The following is a 21,278-nucleotide window of genomic DNA, read 5'->3' as shown; positions in this document are numbered from 1 at the left end:
TGTCTAATACTGTAAAAATCTGGGCCAAGCCAATTTGTTTGGTGGTTTTTGACATTAAATTCTCATTATTTTTAATGATTTAAATGTTTGTAATCTATACAAACTTGACCATCAACTGAGTTAGGAGATTTTTAACATAAAATCATCAACTATTTTAATGATTTAAAGGGTTATTAATCCATAAGAAAATAAGATTTTGTTTGTCACCCAATAGGAAATAATTCTGTACCGATTTAAATGGTTAGACTCGTGTAACTGTGTAAGACGAGTTGACTCGTTATTGGGAGCCGGTTTTAAAACCAATATCAAGCTCCAGTTCGAAATCGCGGGAACTGCTTCTCTGCTGTTCAGACTTCAGAGTGTCGACAGCTTCATCCTTGAATCTGAAACTCTAGCTCTCTCGAACTTCGATTATTTATCTCTGAATCTAAAACACTAGAATTTCATCTCTCCAATCAAATTAGGGCTGAAATCAAGCTCTCTGCTTTTCAGCAATGGAAGAACACATCTGGGAATCAGATTCTAAATCCTCGTTTTCTTCAACTATAGGTCGTGAGATAAACACGCTTCTCACTTCTCGTCCCAGAAAGCTTGAAAGCGCAATTTCTCGTCTCGGATCCGATTCGCAGAGAAGCTCTAGAGGTCCGTTTTGATCTATCTGACCTAACAATTGAAGTTTACGATTTTGTAGTTCTGTTGATTTTGATCGTAATTTAGCTTAGTTGATTTTTTTTTGTAGGTTCTTTGGAGGAACCACTTTGTTTTCTTCGGAAATATGTTAGGGACGCGGCCGAGGAAAGGGAGCCTTTGGATCAAATTCTTGTTCCCATGATCGAAAATGTAAGAACATTTTGCAAAAAATCTTATTTTTATCACTTGTTATTGGTCTATTTTTTCAATTATGTAAGAATGTAGAATTTGGTTTTATATAGTTACAATAGATTAATAAACAACAAAATTTGCGGTGTGTTTAATTAGTTTGCACCTTTTAGATATTCCTTGTTCTTATATGTAAAACCATTTATCATCTTTTATCACACCAATTTTGATTCAGCTATTTAATGTAGAAAATGATCTCATTTACATTATTTGTAAAAAAGCTTTATAAATATTTGTAAACTTGGTAGTTCAAATGGAGATGATGTGATGTCTACAACTGTCATCTAAACCAAAAAAAAATTCCCCCTATTTCCTTTATTATGAGTACATTTGTTTCCCATGCCACATATTTATGTTCATGTTGTCATGCCTAAATCCATTGTTTCTTTTAATTTTCTTTCAGTCACTGAAGTGGAAGGATTCACGGCACTGCAACCAAGTAATAATACTTCTTAATTGGCTCTTTCAAGATGAACTTGTCTTCCAACCTCTGGCAACTAGTCTTGCGAAGATTATTGAGAGAAAGGATGACCGTTATATTGCCCTTGGCTGGTGCACCTTACTACGTGGTCTCATAGACCAGGAGATCACGACAAGTCCAATTTCATACTCAGGTAGTTTGATAAGTTTGCTCTTGTATGCTTTTCTAGGCATAATTTTTTTTCCCAGTTGTCGCTAATTCTTTAGGTTTGTGTTCTGCATCCATTTTTTTTTCTCTTGCATTTTATCCCTAAACTGTTATGTTTGTTAGAGCCATCTTTATGTACAACTATTGCCTTCATGCTATAAATATATATATATATATATATATATATATATATATATTGTGTTTGGAATTCTTTTTCTTGTTAAATATAATAATTGTATTTATAGATGAGGATTTGATAAACAGAGTAGGGCAAAAAACCCACAGTACAAATAAGGGAAATGTGCACGCGAGAAAATCTCATGTAATGACTCAGCCACTATAACATTCTCTTTTAATAATATAAATTGTAGTAACAGTGGTTGAATGAAACAAGTACAGAGGATAAAGCCTAAGAGGTTGAGATGACCTACCTTGGCACTTCAAACAAAATAGGAAGAGAAAAACTAAGCCCCCTTGCTAATAATAAGATTTCATCCAAATACAAGGTCCTTAAAACATATCCTCTTGCTTGCAAGAATGATAGAAAGACATTTGAAAATATTACTCTAGAAAGATTCTATTTACTCTGATCATATCCTCCCATCTAAAGAAAAAATTACCAAAGTGATATCTTTTGGAATCCACAATAATGGATGTTTATGAATGCAAGATGACCTTACCTTAAAAGCCACTGCCTCCATGTCCATCTCCTTATTTTTAAAAACTCTCCCTTACCCTCTTTCTTCAAAATCCAACAAGTTGTGAAAGGGAAGAAATTTCACAATATCCTTCTATTGTGGGAGGAAGCATTCTAAAACCATCCAGGTAAAGACAAACTCTTCTAGGGAATGCCCAAGATATACTAAACTACTTAAAGAATTGAACCCAGAAAGAAATCCACAATTTATTTTTGGAAGACCCACTCCATGACATGGAGACAAACTGCTCCATGAAGTACGTCCACGATTCTCATTATTCATTTTGCAATGTATTCATGTTTAGTGGAGTATTTGCAGTCATTCTCTGTAACAATGTTCTCTATTTGGTTATCTTATGAAAGTTCATAAATGAATTAATATTTAGTTTGCATAATAGGACGAGCACCTACTTTTCTGCTACAAATCTACAATACTGATTATCTAATAGCACTTTCTCTGCATCGTGTTGTATGTTTTGCCACATGTGGACACAATGGTCCTTGTTCATTGTATGTCTTTTTTTCTTACCAGTCACTTAAAAGAGTAGAATGAGTAATGGAAATAATGTCCTTGCGACCCTAATTTCCTTGATTTTCTTGCCCTACTATTTTTCATCTTTCTTCTCTTTTTAAATACTTTGAAAGGATATTTCAGGGGTTCCTTGTCTTGCTTATAAAACACAATAGCTTTTGTGATCTGCTTTCAAGTTGAAGCTTTCCATACCCAGTTATCGAATTGAAGTCCATTTCTAATTCAGTTGCAAATTATTTTTTGAACCATAGGGATACAAGAGAAGCACATCAGTTTATTGAAGATTCTTTGCCCTTCGATCCCACATCTTTCATCTGTCATATGTAGTGGAAGGTATGAATTTGAAGCAAAAAACAGTGAATGAATCATCGCCCTATACAACTGCTAATTATATGCATAAGTAAATCATGGCTATTTTATGGTTTTTGTTATTGCATGTTTTGGTTGATTAATTACATTAAGTTTTCATAGAAATTTCGGAAAAGTTTGCATTTTGTTTGTGTCTATGCAATTCATGGACTTAGTTGTACATGAACCAATTTTATGAATGGATGAATATAGCTTATTAGATTAGTTTTCAAAAAATATTCTTAAGTTATTTGCTAGTATTATAAAACTTTGAAAATGTTGCAGTTGATTGTAAATAATGTTTTATAAATCACAAATAATATTCATGCATTTGTCGAAATAAATGATGATGGAAAGCAATATTTTTAAATCACCATCATCATCTTCAATGCCTTATCCCAAATTTTATTTCAAATAAAAATATAGACAGAAAATAAAATAATTAGGTTTCGTTAGTGCATGAAACACATGCATGCGTGATGTCTCGAACCATATTAGCATGTTCATTTAGTCATTCAAGTTCTAATTAGTTGAAAATATTCAGATTTTACTCGTCGAAGATTTAGAAAAATCTAAAAAACATAACCGGATAAAAATTGCCACAATATTTTGATGGAAATGAATGCATTGTTTCCCCATAGGTACAAAAATTTCCATTTCCAGGATGATAATGGACTACAAAATTGGTCTGATTTATGTTATACTAATATTTTTTACTGGTGGAATTTCAATTAAATCTTGTGGTTATATGCTATGTTTCTGTTGGTATATAGTTTTGATTGATAATACAAACCATTATTTAAAATCCAATCTGAGGACATTCTTGTGCGATAATGTATTGTATATGTGTGAGCTATCAACTAGTCTCGTTCTTCCCAACTTCTTAGAACATGCATGTGTATCCACTCTGCTAGTGTGTGACAGTCATTTTAAGGTTAAGTTGTTGAATTTTTCTGACTTCTTTAATGCTAATGTCTCAGAACTTTTGCTTGTAGCACTTTGCAGGATGGATTTGAATTACCGACCCGCCTTTCGGTGGCTGCTGCTGATTGCATGTTAGTTCTTACTGAAGCATTAACAAGAAAAGCACCCACTTCTGAGATTTCAAGTACTGGAACAAAATCATATTCTCCAGGTGCAGCGAACCGAACAGTTACTTTAACATCTAATGTTACTGGTGAGAAGAAAGGGAAATCAACTAGTAGGTTTCCACAAGCTTCTGAGAACTTGGAAATGGGGTTTTTACTTTGGAATCATTTGGATGAACTCATTATTCTTGTGCAGAAACTCTTGGCTGTATGTTCTGATCTCAGTCTTCTTGTGTCTTTTTGAGTTATTTCCTATTTCTGTTGCGTGCTGCACTGTTTTTAAATTGGCATGCTCAAGTTTAACTTGCTAAGGTTCCTTTCTTGAGGATACCTCTCATATCAGTTTGAAAATTTCACTTTAAGCAACATTAGTAGAATACAATTAAAATAAATGCATAAGTATTGGATTAAATTATACCGACTAAATTATTCAATGATATTGTGATGATTAAAAGATGCTAGATGAAGGGAGAAAAGTATATAAGAATGAAGGAGATATTAGAGCTGCACTAATTACCAGGACATCAGACTTATGGGTCAAACTATGAAATTATTGGAAAGAGTGATGGAACAAAGATTAAGACAGAGTTTGACCATGTGAATTTTTATATTGTGTTACATTGTTACTTTGCCATGCAGTGGAACAGAAAAAGCCGGCCTTTACATGCAAAAGGATTGGAGCAAGTGCTGAAGTGGTTGCAGGAAATAAAAGTTCAATATGACTCTATTAAAGACGAGGAAGGTCCTATCCTCAACTCGTACGTGCTTTAATCATTTAAAAACTTGTTAATTTCTGTTGAATTTTCTATTCATCATGGTTTCTTTTCCTGCAAACACTGAAACAGGTGGAAATAACCTCAAGACTGGAGTGTTGCTGCTCTCTTCTTGTTGGAAGCATTATGGCATGCTTCTGCGATTGGAGAATCGTGGATTTTGTCAGCATTACATGGAGATGTTGAACCAGTACATTTCAGGCATCCAGGTCCATGTTCTATGGTTTACATTATTGTTGGTTATTAATCATTCTTTTGTCAAGAAATGAAGGACAATGGTTATAAATAAAATTTATTTTCTCCATTACCCAAAGCAAAAATTGGGAACATATGTTGGGAAATAGAGCTGGCAAGTTTGTGCTTATTCCGGAGTTGTTAATGGTTCTTAGCACGTGCTTCAATTCTAAGACAATGACTTTTGGGATTTTTAAAATTCTTTTTTTACCCTTTTTTCCATACAATTTTACCCAATAAAATCGTATAGAAGAAGTGACAGATATGGGTTGACTTCTACAACATTCAGAACAACCAGTTTAAGCATATTTCCCAAACTTCATCTGAGGTTCAATATTTCGTTTCAGATGAATGTTTTGGTAAAAAAAATACTAAAACTAAAACATTCAGTGAAACAGAACGGAACATTCAAAATTTTCCCAAACATTCATAAATATCAGCATTTTTGTGATACACATTGTAAAGAAAAACATGTTTTAGGTTGTAAAATAACTTATGATTGTCATTTCTTTGTGGATTGAAGAACATCCATTTCTTTGTTTTTGGAAAGCTTTACCTGCTCTTTAAGAAAAAGGTTCTTGGACTTCGGAAGAGGTGTGATAGTCATCATATGTTGAAAGACAACATCACATAATACTCTGGGGTGTTAGTTGTAATTAAGTATATATGGTCGACTCATTCTCACATACTATACTACGTTTGGTCACATGTCCCTGCAAACTGATGGGGCTTGAAACCCACATCTATTTTTCTGATCCTCTGCTGATCGGACACGATTAATTATTCAAATCTGAATCTTTGGATATCTGCCATTAAGTTAGATTAGATAAAATAAAACAGCATAAAGTAAGCCTTGGAACTGGGTTGCTTTATGGCTTCACAAAATGATTGGTTTTAATCTTTTGCAGGCAATAGTTTTGCGATTTCTTGTTGTATATTTCAAGTTATATGCTTTAATCATCTTCTTAATGGAGTTGTTTGGTTGCTGATCCAACAAATATTGTGCAGTTTTACATGAATGACTACACTGACGAACAATCTGGATGTAAAGATGGTGGCTTAGAGACCAGAAAATTTTTTCTGACTTGCATATCTCTTCTGTTAGGATGCTTTGACAGCAAGCAATTTGAAGTTGCAATGTCAGAAAAGGGACTGCAGATATCACGCCTTTTGTTATCACAGGTAAGCATATCACGTTTCATGGAAAATTAACTGAAATTACTATTTGTCCCACAGCAAACTGTGATTGCCTGGTGACAAGTCTGTATTTTATGTGCACAATATCTCTTTCCTGTCTTGAGTCTATCTATTGAAGTATGGTTGATATGTGGTGCCTTTTTCCTGTCTTGAAAAAGGCTGATAATTTAGAGCAGTGTACTACAAATTGTATAAAGATGCTGTGGTTATTGACATTTAAAATTCTAACCAGAGTATTTTGGCACTATTTTATTCTTGTATTATATGTATGGGATGAAGAATCATTCTTCTTCTATTCATTTACTGCACATGTTAGCTTTTTTATTTTGGGGAAATTATAAAAAATACCACAATAAAAAACTATTTGTCGAAAAAGTATCAATTTTCGTGAAATTACAAAGAGGAACCTATTTCGCCACTTAAAGTGGCAGTTTTTATTTATTTTAATTTTTTAAGATTTTCTGCCAGTTGAAGTGGCGCAACAAATTTTTAAATATATATATGGGAGCGGTTCGGCAGCCCTAAAGTTTGCCAAGTTTGGTGCCAAACATTTTTTGTAAATCACTTTTGATGGGGTTAGAAGTTTTGGAATAGGCTGATTTTTTGTGAGGATGATCTCTACGGTGAAGAGATCATCCTCACAAAAAATCAGCTCATTTTGAAACTTCTAACCCTAGTTTACAAGTTGAAGAATTGTGGACTGTCCAATTTTTGTAAATCACTTTTGATGGGGTTAGAAATTTTGGAATAGGCTGATTTTTGGTGAGGATGATCTCCTCATCATAGAGATCATCCTCACAAAAAATCAGTTCATTCCAAAGCTTCTAACCCATATTTTGAAAAATGTTTGGCACCAAACTTGGCAAACTTTAGGGCTGCTGAACCGTCCCCTATATATATATATATATATATTTTAAGTTTTCCACTAGTTGAAGTGGCGCAGATTTATTTAATTTTTTTTTAAAGTTCCCCCAGTTGAAGTGGCTCACTTTTAATTTGTTATTTTTTTAACAATTCTCCGCCGCAAGTGGGCACTTTATTTATTTTTTTTTGAAAAGAGTATGACTAGCCTTACTAAGTTAGCAAGTATTTCACCCTTACTAAGGGTCCTTGGACTCACCTTGTGGCATCAAAAACATGGTCCGATGCTTCAAGATTGTAGAGGACAAAATTCTATGAACTTGAAAAAGAAAATTAAAAAAAAAAGAAGTTATTTTCACCGTTGAATTTTAATTTTAAAATTTGAGTTAAGTGGAAATTCGTTTGCCATCCATTTTCAAAAACTTGAATCAAGCCAAAAAAAAAAAATGTTTTCTTATTATTTTTATTTTTTTGGATTGGAGTTTTTCGATGAAATATAGAGTGTTGTGGTGTTGGATTGCTAATGTGGTAATCCATTCGAGCAAAACAACCCTAAGTAAGGCTTAAAATGTTACTAAGTTAGTAAGCAAAATGTTTCTCTTTTGAATCTTCAAAACCGTGGTCTTGCAAAGAGAAACATTTTGCTTACTAACTTAGTAAACATTTTAAGCCTTACTTAGGTTGTTTTGCGCGAATGGATTACCACATTAGCATTCTAACACCACAGCCCTCTGATGTCATAAAAAAACTCAGATAAAAAATAATAATAATAAGAACACATTTTTTTTGGCTTGATTCAAGTTTTTGAAAATGGACGGCTAACGAACTTCCACTTAACTCAAAAATTTAAAATTAAAATTCATCGGTGAAAATAACTTTTTTTTTAAAGTTCATAGAATTTTGTCCTCTACAATCTTGAAGCGTCGGATCATGTTTTTGATGCCACAAGGTGAGTCCAAGGGCTAGTCTTACTCTTTTAAAAAAAAATAAAGTGCCCCACTTGCAGCGGAGAATTGTTAAAAAAATAAATTAATTAAAATTGCGCCACTTCAAGTGGCGGAAAATCTTAAAAAATAAAAAGCCCCACTTTAAGTGGAGAAATAGGTCCCTCTTTGTAATTTCATGAAAATTGATAGTTTGTTGATAAATAATTTTTAATTTTGATTGTTTTTTATGATTTCCCCTTTTATTTTTTCAGAATATTCTTTTAGTAGCAGTAAGTAGGTTATTAACTTGATGGACTGGTTCATTCTGGTACGAAGCTAGAACCGAGTTGCAGAACATGGTATCCTCTCTCTCTCTCTCTAACAAAATCTAGCATTCGCACATAATAGAATTCAATTAATCATTTTGTTACCAAGTACAGGCTGATTGAGAGTCTAGGAATTGATTACTTGCACAGCACAATTTTTCTTTTTGATAAATTTTACTTATCAGAAACAAGAAATAGAACAGACTATGAAAGATAACATTAGAAATGAACACATTCATGAGAATCTGGGAATAGTTCCACTATGTGATTAACTAAGGGAAATTCGAATCTTTCTGACTATATTTGTGATGCATCTCATGGCCACATGTGTTTATTCTTGTAGAAATCAATTACACTGCAGTGCACATTCATTGACCATTCGACGCTAGAAACTCAGAATGATATTTGAAATCTTATCTGGAACTACACTTGTAAAGAAAAATCATTTTGGAAAATTTTCAATTGCAAGAATAAACAGCTGGTGCCTTGTAGTAAGCTCATCTTGTCACTCATGCAGCTTCAATGCGCCGATGAAAATGTGATAGAGGTGGCTGTGAGCATCTTAAGGTCAACCATCTTTAAGACAAACAATTCTTTGACCGGAAGAAGTCTCCTTGACACTCAGCCAATGGAAGAATTGTTACCTTTACTGCTAAACTTTCTGGATGAGAGGGATAGCACTGCAAGAGCTGTTGTTATACTCACTGCAGAATACTGCTCCATGTATCCCTTTTATGCTTTTAATGGATGCCTATTTGTAACATAATTTCCTGCTTTCTGTGTTTGGGTTCAAACTTGACTTGTGGTTCACCAGAAATGTTGATGGTCGATGCATTCAAGAAGTTTTAGAGCGCCTTGCTTCTGGAAATCTCCTGCAGAGGAGGAATGCCATTGATGTCATTTCAGAACTTATTCGTATTTCATCAGATTCAGGAAACATACTCTCTCTTTCAGTGCGGTATAGGACTGCTGAAAACAGTTATTACTTTTTTGTGGTTTTCTTTATTAGTATACATATTGTTGTGCTTATTTTTGGATGTTTTGTGCCTGTAACAACTGCAGACGATTTATCGCAAATCACTTACTATATTGCCTTGGAGATGATGAACCTTTGATACGTTTACAGGCATCCAACTTAGTTTCAATGATTGGTTAGTCTTCACCTTCCAGGCTTAATATTCAGATAGAACACTCAATGATTTTTATTTTGATATGGAAGAACAAGATTCATTATGCAACCCCAAATTTTTGGGGATAGGGTTTTGATAAAGCAATTCTATTAGAGTCCATAAAATTAAGGTAAACAAAATCCTAAGAGATTGATGAGACCTGCCTTCGGAAAAAAAAAAAAATGGATTGCTACCATTAGAAATGGACGATAAGAAAAACGGATTGCTACCAAAAAAATGGATTGCCCTGAGATACTGCTAATGGCAGTCCACTGTCTTTGGTGACAACACTCCACACGTCTTACCACTTAGCTCACTTAACAACACTCGATTTTTTAGTTGACCCTCTTCTCGACGATTTTTTGTCCTGAATTTTTGAAAAAATTATATCACTGCAAAAGCACACCACCACTCCAACCATCCAGCTCTGATTCTGTGGGTAACATCCTCTTCAATCTCTGTATCCTTATGTGTAACAGAACAGAGATAATTGAAATGACTGTATCGGGTAATTCTTTGGCATAAATTATTAATGTCCTTGCCTCTCTGCGTATGTCATTACTAAAGTTACATCTCATATACTCTGTTTTGGTCCTACTCTTTCTAAAATCCTTGAACTCCAAAACAACTGTATAGAGTTCTAGACTTCTAGTTTTGTGTCGACTCCTTCTCTAGTCTTGTCAATAACAGTACGTCATACGCACCCTGGTTTTGAATATGAAAATTACTTCATTATAACTAGAGCAAACATATACAGTGAGAGTAGTAATTATGTAAACCTGGGAAACTAAGAAAAACAGAAAAAGGGATGAGGATATAGACTTCCATTCATCATGTGGAACATACTTAGTGTCATTCTTTCTAATTTAGATTTACTCTGTCCTTAATAATAGGTGTGCTAGTACCTTTCGAATGTGAATTACATTTACTTTAATATACTTGTACCACTGCATTGGCATCTTGGACTCTTGAGTTCCTTTTCGCATGCCCCGGGTAATTTAAACTTTTGTCATACATATTACTCCCAGAGACCAGATTTGAATAACTATAAATCATGAGGTATTCTTGTTTACTCAGGATGTTTCTTTCATAATCTAGAATCAGATTTGTATTGTTTTTAACATCCATTATCATCCTTGATCTTTCCACAGAAAGTTTTCATTAACTGCTTTGATGAATCACTCCTTCATGCAGATCCTCCTTTGGTTATAACGGAATTGGTTCGCCTTGTTTACTCTCCAAGTGAAAGAATACTAGCCTCTGCTAGTGATGCACTTGTTGCATTGCTCAAATGTCATAACCAGAATCCCGAAGTCATACTTATGCTGCTCAACTGTCTCAGGTTTTCTGCTGGATTTGAAAATTTTATTTGGATGGAATTTTGTTTGTTAGCTGGAAGTTTATTTACAGATTTTTCTGTATTTTCTCATTGATCATCTAGACCATCAGTATCCTCTATCATATATATAAATATTGTAATAATAAAAAAATAACAATAACAAAAAATTGAGAGGGATAATTCTAGAAAGGTTGCTCATTTCAGGAATTATTTGTTTAGTCATAGGTATTTATTCAAATCTAATGGAAAAATGTACTCTATTGTTTTTTTACTGCAGCAAATTTATTCAAAGTCCTGATCTTTCAAAATCTCCAGGAGAAGGGGAAGGTGTGCCTCCTACTGCTATGATGTTTCAATTGGGTAGATATCACATGGTGACATCCTTTTGGTTATACTAAATTTATATTTTAAATTTCCCCCATCTGATTTTGCATGTAGTATTGATCTCATTTCATGAGTTCTATATTGCACCCTCTCAAGACTTTTGTGGTGATGGTGTGAGGAGGGATACTATACTGAAAAAAGAATAATGTCATTAAAAATTTATCTCATCCCTGAACATTGATGACTTTCTATCCAAATTAAGCATCTATCATTTGTTCTGTGGATTATTTTAGAGAGCCGCTATCACCACATCAGCTTTTGCTAATGCCACACCAACTGTGTGCAATTTTTTGGTGATTTACATAGGAATTGGTGTGGCAATAACAGCTCTCTTATTTTATCCTGGAGAAATTTATATTTTGGCATTTATTTTACTTTTTCTCACTTTTGCTCACCTTTCTTTACATTGTTATCACAGGACCAAAATTTGACACAGATAGATTACTCAGGCTAATCCCAGAGTGGTCAAAAAGTGTAAGATTGGTTCTTTAGTTACTTGTTATGAGAAGTTGGGCTTCATTATCATGCATATTACAGATTTTGTTACTAGAATGCCTTGATATCCAATGATGTTTATGCGGTTATTTAACTTAGACATGGTGACGTGGGTTGGTGTCAAAAACATGGATACAAAGTGTTAATACTGACTCCAGAAAACACAATACTCCAGCATGCATACCTTTATTTCATATAACACCACCTTTACTTTCCAGGTTCTGGTACTGTTTCCACCAAACAAAAGCTTGGCCTTGGAGTTTTGTAGCAACAAATTGCACCTTCCTTTCATCTAAGATATTTTTCCTCTCAAAGAGCGTGTCAAGCTATCCTGTCACCACATTTATCAGGGTTAAGCTTGCCTTCAAAATTTGAAACATTACTTGGATGCTCCTATCTTTGGTAATGCTTTGGGCATACATACATTGCATACACCATTGGTCATATCATGGAGCTTCCGAATCTCTTTAGAGCTAGAGGAGTTGACTTCCATGTTTCTATGTCTAAGGCCAATTGATGCTATCCTCCCACTTTAAGAAGACATGGGGTGGGGGATTCTCTCTAGGACCTCATCATATTTGCCAAACTCCTGGTTGGATCATTAGACTATAACTCAGCCCTCTTCTTACTTTTATCCCCAGCTGGTCTGCCATTGGGGCATTGACACAAGCATTCTTTAAGCATCAAAAGTCAAAGTACCAGATTCAATTTCAACCCACTCTCAGACCATTTTAATGAAGATGGTCCTACAAAATGGTTGTAACTAGAGATTGTCTGGGTGGAATAGCCCATGCCAAGGAGGATCTCTCAACTCCAAAATGCAACGATAGATTAGTGGAGAAACTATTATGCCAGGTCTTACTTTCTATTGAGTCTCGTTCCTTATAAATAGAGTTACAAGGTAATCAAACAGACATTTTGGAATTGTATCTCTTTTTTAAATATTCATTATAAAGTTATAAGAGAAACTCCCTATGAAACTAACTCTCTGTAGGCAGTCAAAATACACTTTCGAGGAATATTAAATAGTAGAGCCAACTTACTGAGCACCACTTACTGGCATTAATATTTGTTTGCGGGATTGGATTTACTTTTAGATTTCAATTCTTTTCTTTACCAATATTTATTGTTGGATTGATAGGTTCAAGATTGGAACATTTTGATCGAACCATTGCTTGACAAGATGTTTGCAGAACCATCAAATGCAATCATTGTCCGATTTCTGAGTTATATTAGTGAGCACTTAGTCAAAGCCCTGGATGTGGTCCTCCATCGTGTTCTCTTATACATGCAAGGACAGAAAGAGTGAGTATACTGTATGATGGGATGTTTTATTTCTCTCTAATTGTTAGTATGCATGTCAACTGATCCTTTTGAGTGAACTACTCTTAGATTGTTCAAATTGCTTATTTTAGTTGACAAGCTAGAGCTAGTGAAGATCACTGGCATTTTGTTATGAACGAAAAGTAAAGGGGAAAAAAAAGCCAAAAAAAAAAACAAACTAACTAACAAATGAATGATTAGGGGTCAGCCTTATGGTCTACACCAAAGATTACACAAAAAGGGTTGCATTTGATCTTAAGGTAATTTCCAAAGGGCCACAGAGATCTTCAAATGCTCCAAAAGATGGAAATGCCACGTCACTAGATTCTTTCACATACACAAAACTGGACTACTACTTCAAAACCAGTCCCCCCTCACATCTAAAAATGGAACAAATTCGTGCAGCCCGTGTTTGTGATTTGCGAAAGGAACATCCATAAAAATTCAGTTAGGGTCTGTATGATTGCAGGGAATTTTGTTTTTAAGGGAATATGAATTCCTTGGGAATATTAATTCCACCCAGAAAAATATCAAAAAGCAAGTTTGTTTTTAGCTTTAGGGGTAGGAGTCGTCATGAGAGAATAACATTAAGAAGTGGGGAAATCATTTTCTTGGGGTTGGGGTGGGAATACATTTTCCTGAATTTGTTTTTCAGGTAAAATGCACAATAATATGCCTGAAAATTGTATTTTCCAGGGAAAACCATTTTCCTTGGCAAATATACAGATCCTTATATTTTATCATGGAATTGCTAATTTTACCTACCAAAAAAATAGAAATGCACCCCCTCACTTGGTTTCTTAAATTTGTCCCTGTTTCCTATACCGGTGTATGTATTTGTGCTTGCATCTTAAATTGTGACTGTAAACTTGGAACTGTTCTGCTTTGGTTTGTGCAGGATGGATGGAAAATTGTTGTCCAGAGGGACAAGTGCAACCTATACAATTGATGATTCTGTTAAATTGAAGGATCATCTGTTTGATCATCTATGCCCACTACTCATAATCAGGCTGCTTCCGTGGAGAATTTTTAGCAATCTGAAGTCTTCTATTTTGTATGGTGAAATTCTCAATGAAGACATCATGCATGGTATGCTATCATGCCTTACTTTATTGTATTGGTACTTTCTTTTCTCCTTTCAATCAAAAACTTCGTCTGAGTTGTTGATTGAACCAACATCAATGTGGTCATTGTTTTTTAATGCAGAATTCTGTAACTGTGGTTAATGTCGACTAAAATGTCCTTGACTTGCATATTTAACATAGGAGGGAGGTTTGGTTTTTATTAATTATTGGAAGCCTATATAAGGCTACAAGAGTCCAGGGGGGGGGGGGGGGACGCATGGGATAGTTTTTTTTGCATTTTACTAGTCTAGGGATCTTGGGTATAGGTTGGCTCCCTCAATTGATCCTTTTGGTATCCATTTTGTATGAAACTCAACCATTTTCAGGTTTATTTGGATAATACAAGGGTGCTGTATTTTTAGTTGTGCATTGTTCTTGCCTTCTTGTCAAATGATCAGGCCTACACTTGATTGCTTTTATCCGCTCACTATATTCATGGAGAGTTCTTATTAATCTGTAATAATTCATGTCTTTTTTGATGGTTTAGTTCCATTTGATACAATATGGCTCAGTTGCCATATTGTATCAGTGTTTCCTTACGTATATAAAAAGAAGGTGGATGTTACTTATGAAGTGTAAACTATTATTTATTTTCCTACTTATCAAAAAAAAAAAAAACTATTATTTATTTTCCTCAATTACAGATTTGGCTTGTGTACATTTGAAGTTTTGAATTCTGTTGTGCATTTATTTTAGTTGTTATGGGGGAAATTTTGTCTGAGTTATATAACTAATGCTTTTGTCTGGGCAACTCTAGAGAGCAGAGTTTCTCCTGATAGTATAGCTGGCATCCTAATAAACAGGTAGATCTGCACGCATAAAATTCTCTTCATTGATACTAGCTACTTGGATTAAAACTTGATATTTCCATTCCTCTTTAATTCTTCCTCTCTTTTTTGATCAGGGCATTTAATAAGTTTGAATTTGACGATGTTCGAAAACTTGCAGCTGAGCTGTGTGGGCGTATTCAACCCCAAGTATGTTCTCATCTGAAAGCACCAATTTTTTGGACATATCCTCTCTTAAGGAATCATTGAAATTAACTTGCATGCTCATTTGTTAAACAGCCGACAGCATGCATGGCTGCATCTATGATAAAGATTGACTACTCTCTACTTTGTAATATGATAGGTGCTCTTTCCAATTATCCGATCTCAGTTTGAGGATGCCACACATTCTCGGGATACACTGAAGATGAAAACTTGCTTGTTTGCAGTTTGCACTTTGCTTGTGGTAAAGATCTTATCTGCTATTATATTCCTATCACATGTACTTGAACTTTTTGGTTTCTTCTCCATTTGTCCTAATCCTTGAAAATATCTCACATTCCTTCTGTGTAATGCACTTTATTTAATGCTTCCCCTGATTTGTAGTTAAGGGGCAGTGATTCAGCAATGCACCCTTTGATGCTTGAAATAAGGAAAATGCTGGAGAGTGTCCTGTTGTGGCCTTCTCTTGATGGTGATGAAGGTAAGTAACTGATTTCTCTTCCCCAAAGTTTATGTCAAACCTTTACTACTATTGGTATCTAATGGCTGCGAGATTCTTTCTACACTATCTCAGTTTCCAAAGCACAACACGGGTGCATTGATTGTCTAGCACTGATGATATGTGCGGAACTACAAGATCCAGAATTATCAGAAGACTCCACAAGGAACAAAATAAGCATTGTTGGAAAGAACAGTTCTCATGGTTGGTTTGAGTTTTCTAAAACGTCAGCGGTGATGATCTTTAATACAGACAGCTGTATTTCGTTTATTCATCTCTTTCACACTCACGTTGTAAAATGCAGGGAATGCCGCTGTGCGGAATTCTGTCCTCACTTATGTGTTGCATAAATTAACGCAAGATAGGAGAGAGTTTGTTCCCCTTACTGATTTGGATGGTCACAGTCATTTAGATGACAAGTTTTCAGATGTTGTCACCCTCTCGTTCCGTCTGTGCATGGCTAATGTCCTCATTAGTGCTTGCCAGAAGATCTCCAGCTCTGGGAAGAAGCCACTTGCCAAAAGAACTCTTCCAGTTCTCATTCATTCTATTGAGGTTTGTTGGTTATTAGGGGTCTTCATCATCACTCGAAAGTTTTTCTAAATGTTAAAATCCATTGTTTCCTATTGTTCATTTTATTATTACATTTTGTTTTCCTCAAGTGTTTGTATTAAATGATGCCAGATGATGACCGACTCAGAGGTAAGGGCTGCATTCATACAAGTTTTATTCTCAGCAGTATACCATCTCAAATCCTCAATTCTTCCTTACTCACTTGATCTAATCAAACTTTCCGTAAAAGTTCTCCAAAAAGGAGCAGAAAAGGTATTGAAACATGATTCATGTATTAATCATTTGAATCCATTTCCTTCTACGTTTTCTTTGACTTGCAATCTACAACAGAACTTAAATTTCTTTGTTATTTATATATTGGACCTACCTTGGATATGTGAATGGCAACGCACATACTCACAATTAAAAAAATCTTACCTACCTAAAATGGATCCTACTCATAACAACATCGAGATCTCCTATTTCTCAGGTGTTTTACCATCGGTAACTATTTTTTCATGCAGGAAAAGATAGCAGCTGTGAAACTAATGGCATCCCTCATGGCAAGTGAAGATGTGGTCGTGCAAAGTATATCGGTGGAGCTGCTGGAAGCAAGATCAGTACTGTCAAGTATTTCCTCGATGGGTCATTCATCGGAATTACGACAAGTATGTGAGAAGTTGTTGATGTGTATAACATCCCCCTTAGATAGTATCCATCCTAACTTTCCCTAATGACTTGAACAGTTGTAAACCTAGTGTACAGTCAAATTTTGCCTTATCAACTATATAATCTATATATCTCTGTATGCTTTGTGCAGATATATTTTTCAATTTATTTAGTGCGAAAAATGTAGAATGTTTCACGATCACAAGTGAAAAATGTTAGATTTGGGTAAGTCTCATCTGTTGAAGTAGTATTGAGCCCCAATTTATAGCACAGATCATTTGAATCATTAAGTGCATAATGGGATCAAATATGAGTGATTCTTTGATCTTGAATCAAGTTCGTATTTTTTCCGAGACTCAGAATTTAATATATGTATTTTCTTTTGCTGGTTTTGGATTCTTAGAATTTTTAAGTCTGTCTCACGCTATCGGTGGATTAAGCATTCCTTACACGCATGTACTGATGTACAGGGCAAATAAACCTTACAAGCATGTGCAGGATAAATAAATGCTCCTTTTTTTATTTAGATACCTGTAGGGTGTCTCAATAGAACCTTTACTTTAAAAAATGCATAATTGAAGGCATGACTTATGGAAGAGGATGTATATGATTCCCGTAGATCATGATGAGCATTAAAGGAAAAAATTATAATTGATTGAGAGGATGCTAAAAGAAAAGTGGTTAGAAAATAAAATAAAATAAAGAGTCAAGTACTCTAAGAATGATGATTTTCTGACACCCCCTTTGAGAGACGCCATCAGATGTGGCATGAGTCAGAATCATAGATTCTTTTCATTGGGATACACAATCCCATATATTTATGGGGATGTGCAATTGTGTAGCCCAAGAGTAAAAAATCTATGATTCTAGTCCATGCCACGTTAGGGGCGTCAGAAAATCACAACTCAATCTATATGTAAGGGACAAGGATTATTCGGAACCCCTGTCATCATAAAAGGAGAAAGGAGCAGGGATTATTGATTTAATTAATTTAGGCCCTTTTTGGTATGATGCAAATAATTTTCTAAAATCAATTTTAGTGATGCTTGGTTAAACAATTGTGCATTGATCACCTAAATTCTTAAGAAATTTCAGCAAATGATTTGTAGTACGAAAAATATCACAAATCATTTGTAAAATCACAATGAAATTTTGTTCTGGCGCTAACTTTTCTTTTTGATTAGTCCTTTACTTTTAGGGGTAAGCTAAATACTCCACTAAATAAATACAAAGAAAAGTTTCTTGCTATACACTAGTAAGTAATTTTCCTTTATTTTTTTAACCAATGATTCGAAGTGTCCCCCCTCCCCTCACAAGCACCTGGGTGTCTAATATTTGGGCATCCCCCCTCACACGCATCGAGTGATTTTAGGGATAAGTCCCTAAAAGGTGACCCTTAAGGGGTGATTCGAAACTCAAGTCCTCTGATATTATATGTTTAATCCCATTTGAAAATTATTCGATTTAATTATAATATATAAAAAATATATTGTGAATATTCATCATTTATATATTTCAACCATAATAAGTGAATCAAATCCATATTACATCTCGGATAATAAATTATCAAATCCAATTAGAATAATGATGAAGTCACCTCAAGATTCTACCTCACATTACACATCCTGACGTGAAATTGTATGGGGATCATAGATATTTTCATTGAGATATAAGTAAAAAAGGTATTTATGATTACTATCCACTTTCACATCAAGATATGCACGAAATGAGGTACAATATTGAGCTCACTCCAACACGACTCATCCAATTATTTTCGGATTGGGTCCTATTGAAACTTAAATACGTGTTAATTGGAGTAGATTGGCTTTCGGGTCTGACCCGATCCATTAATGACCCTATTACTTTCATTGCATTACCCAAAAAAAATGCAAGACAGCATAAAAGAAGGTCGTTAATACATAGTTATTTTTTATGCATTTTTCTTATTTATTATTTTCCCATTTTTAGATGTTTTTTTTTTCAGGTTGTTCAGGACAAAACAAACCTGGGACCGGTCATCTCCGGTAGTAGATGGTGTCGTGGCTTTAACAATTATTTATAATTAATAGTTTTTGGTTAGGAGAGTGAACTGGCACCGTCGGTTTGTAGGGTACCCTACTCGGGTGCTAGGGTTTGTTGCGAGATTTGCTTCGACGAGTACCACCGAATCTCCTCTCCTCTCCTCCTCAACCTTTCGCCTTTCGGTCCAATTATGGGAGTTTTGTTCTTACGTGCCGACAAATTTCTAAAAAGAAGTTATTTTATTATTTATAACGAAATAAAAAATTAGATGCACTGAGGCGCATCCTTTTTTTTATGCACCCAATCAATCAAACCATAGCTTCTGACTCTTTGTTGGTAGCATTAACAACTTTAATCTTTTATTTAAGGTCGATGTTTTGGTTAAAAACTAAGAAAGCAAAGTCTAAGGTTACTTTGATTTTGGAGAGCAGTTTCAATGGTTCACATTTATTGTGATTGGCCACGTGTATACCACGGACGAATGGAGTATATAGTTTGAAGTACCAGACTGTATCTAGTTTTTACTTTCATCAGAAGAGCTGAAGAACGGTTTACTTTTCCCATAATTGGTGGCTTATTTGTCGCCAAGCGGAAACAACGGAAGTCGATGGGGGGTGTTTTAGCAAAGATTAAGGTCTATAATTCTACGACAATATTATAAAATAAAAAAGGGTAATTTGGACAAAAACGTTCCACGTTTTGATAAATATTTGTGACGTCCACTTATATTTTCAAATTGATGTCATACCCTTGACATTGGTCTTCTCTGATAGTTAAAGTAAAATGATTTAATTGCCTTCAACTTCAATTTATTTCACACAATTTCTAAGGTAAAATTGTTTACCCAAGTCCTCAATCTTCATATGCTCTCTCTTTGAACCTCAAGCCAGATAGAAAATTTAGAATCATGATCTTGAACAATGTCATATTTTAATAGCAACATTATAGTGTATGGTGCCTACATGATTCATTTTTATTCGAGAAAAAACACATCGGTTACATGTCATCTAGAAATGGCTTAGTTAGGAGTTTGACGTACTTTAAACTCCAACCAAAACATGTCAGGTAGACACCTTACTTGATATTGCTTCAAAAAAATAATAATAATGGGTCTTAAAACTGGAAAATTTAAAGGTCAAATAGATTACAAATAACTTAGTATACTAATTGAAGAGTTTGGTAATGTTGGAGTTTTGGGAGAAAAGATACAAGTTTTCTTTTTTTTTTTTTTTTTACTTTGAAATTGAAAATAAGGGTATTTAAGTCATTTTGTATTAGTCTTCTAGGATAGATTGAGAGAAAGGGTGATATGTCATAAATTTGAAAGCATCGGGGCATTTTAAATATTAACTAAAACCCAGAGGCTTAAGTGTAAATCACAAAAAAAAATATTGAAGTAAACCCGCCTAAACCTATTTGATTCAGTGGTGTACAGCCTACAGTGGACCACCATGGGTGGATGTTGACCAAGACAACTTTGTCTTTATATATGATGACAATGGTGTACATTAGCATGGGTATGGACATGGACATGGACATGGTCATGGGCCCATTTTCGATCAGTTTCTGGATCCGCGTGATGAGTATTGGGATCACCGGTTTCCGGTAAAAGTAGAAGGAAACCACCAGCTCTGTGGGACCCACATGTGGGTCCAAATGAAGGAAGGGCAGTATCGTAATTTGAATCGTTAGGTCTAGTCTTAAGTCTCAACCTCCCCATTTATTGAAAAAAGAAGAAGTGGAGCCGTTAGCTTTTATCGGTCTCACACGCGCATTTCGTTAAGGGCTTCTCATTTAAGTTTTGAGTTTTTATCAAGTGGTCTGAACTTGGACACTTAAAGCGTCCAACCCATAATACAAACGTCTACGTGGATGATGAGGTGGCATTATGATAAAGAAAGATAAGAACAACATTTAGGGTTTTAGAAAGAACGTGAGGGTATTTTAGTCATACCGTGATTGCTATTATACAGCTTTCTGAAACGCGTTTACCGCTGTTGCGTAAGGTAATGAAGTCTACATGTGATGACGTGGCGCGGGGTCGTCGAAGTCACGGGGGACGCGATTCAGCGTCACGAAAGGCTCTCTTAGCCGATGATCCAGCCGTACATGACGTTAAAACGTGGGCCCACTCACATGCTTCAATGATGTTTGAAATCTAATATTAGCGTGTGGGGCCCACTTTTTGTTAAAATTGGACATCTACATCAGCATCCCCTTGATG

General features: G+C 34.9%; 1 protein-coding gene across 3 annotated transcripts; it reads left to right on the top strand.

The window, feature by feature from the left end:
* The first annotated feature begins 328 nt into the window (after nucleotides 1–328).
* On the top strand, nucleotides 329–17,420 carry LOC147412013 (ARM repeat superfamily protein). Of its 3 annotated transcripts, none has more exons than XM_086455099.1 (24): nucleotides 329–642; nucleotides 740–840; nucleotides 1,283–1,493; nucleotides 2,988–3,069; nucleotides 4,080–4,380; nucleotides 4,812–4,914; nucleotides 5,018–5,154; nucleotides 6,188–6,361; nucleotides 9,007–9,212; nucleotides 9,304–9,447; nucleotides 9,552–9,640; nucleotides 10,853–11,000; nucleotides 11,275–11,324; nucleotides 11,800–11,855; nucleotides 13,018–13,181; nucleotides 14,098–14,288; nucleotides 15,081–15,126; nucleotides 15,228–15,300; nucleotides 15,455–15,556; nucleotides 15,697–15,793; nucleotides 15,887–16,015; nucleotides 16,116–16,366; nucleotides 16,496–16,636; nucleotides 16,888–17,420. In XM_086455099.1, exons 1-24 carry the CDS (start codon nucleotides 495–497, stop codon nucleotides 17,095–17,097), a joined length of 3,354 nt encoding a protein of 1,117 aa, XP_086311225.1. In that variant the 5' UTR covers nucleotides 329–494; the 3' UTR covers nucleotides 17,098–17,420. The 3 variants fall into 3 exon arrangements, with proteins under 3 accessions (XP_086311225.1, XP_086311221.1, XP_086311230.1); XM_086455095.1 differs by having other exon boundaries at nucleotides 11,275–11,357; XM_086455104.1 differs by lacking the exon at nucleotides 16,496–16,636 and having other exon boundaries at nucleotides 11,275–11,357.
* Nucleotides 17,421–21,278: the final 3,858 nt, after the last annotated feature.

Source organism: Akebia trifoliata, chromosome 1 (assembly GCF_017979445.1).
Source record: "Akebia trifoliata isolate Shusen 1 chromosome 1, ASM1797944v1, whole genome shotgun sequence".
NCBI classification, from domain to species: Eukaryota; Viridiplantae; Streptophyta; class Magnoliopsida; order Ranunculales; family Lardizabalaceae; genus Akebia; species Akebia trifoliata.
Note: the sequence above shows the minus strand (reverse complement) of the source record. Positions and strands in the feature narration are given on the sequence as shown.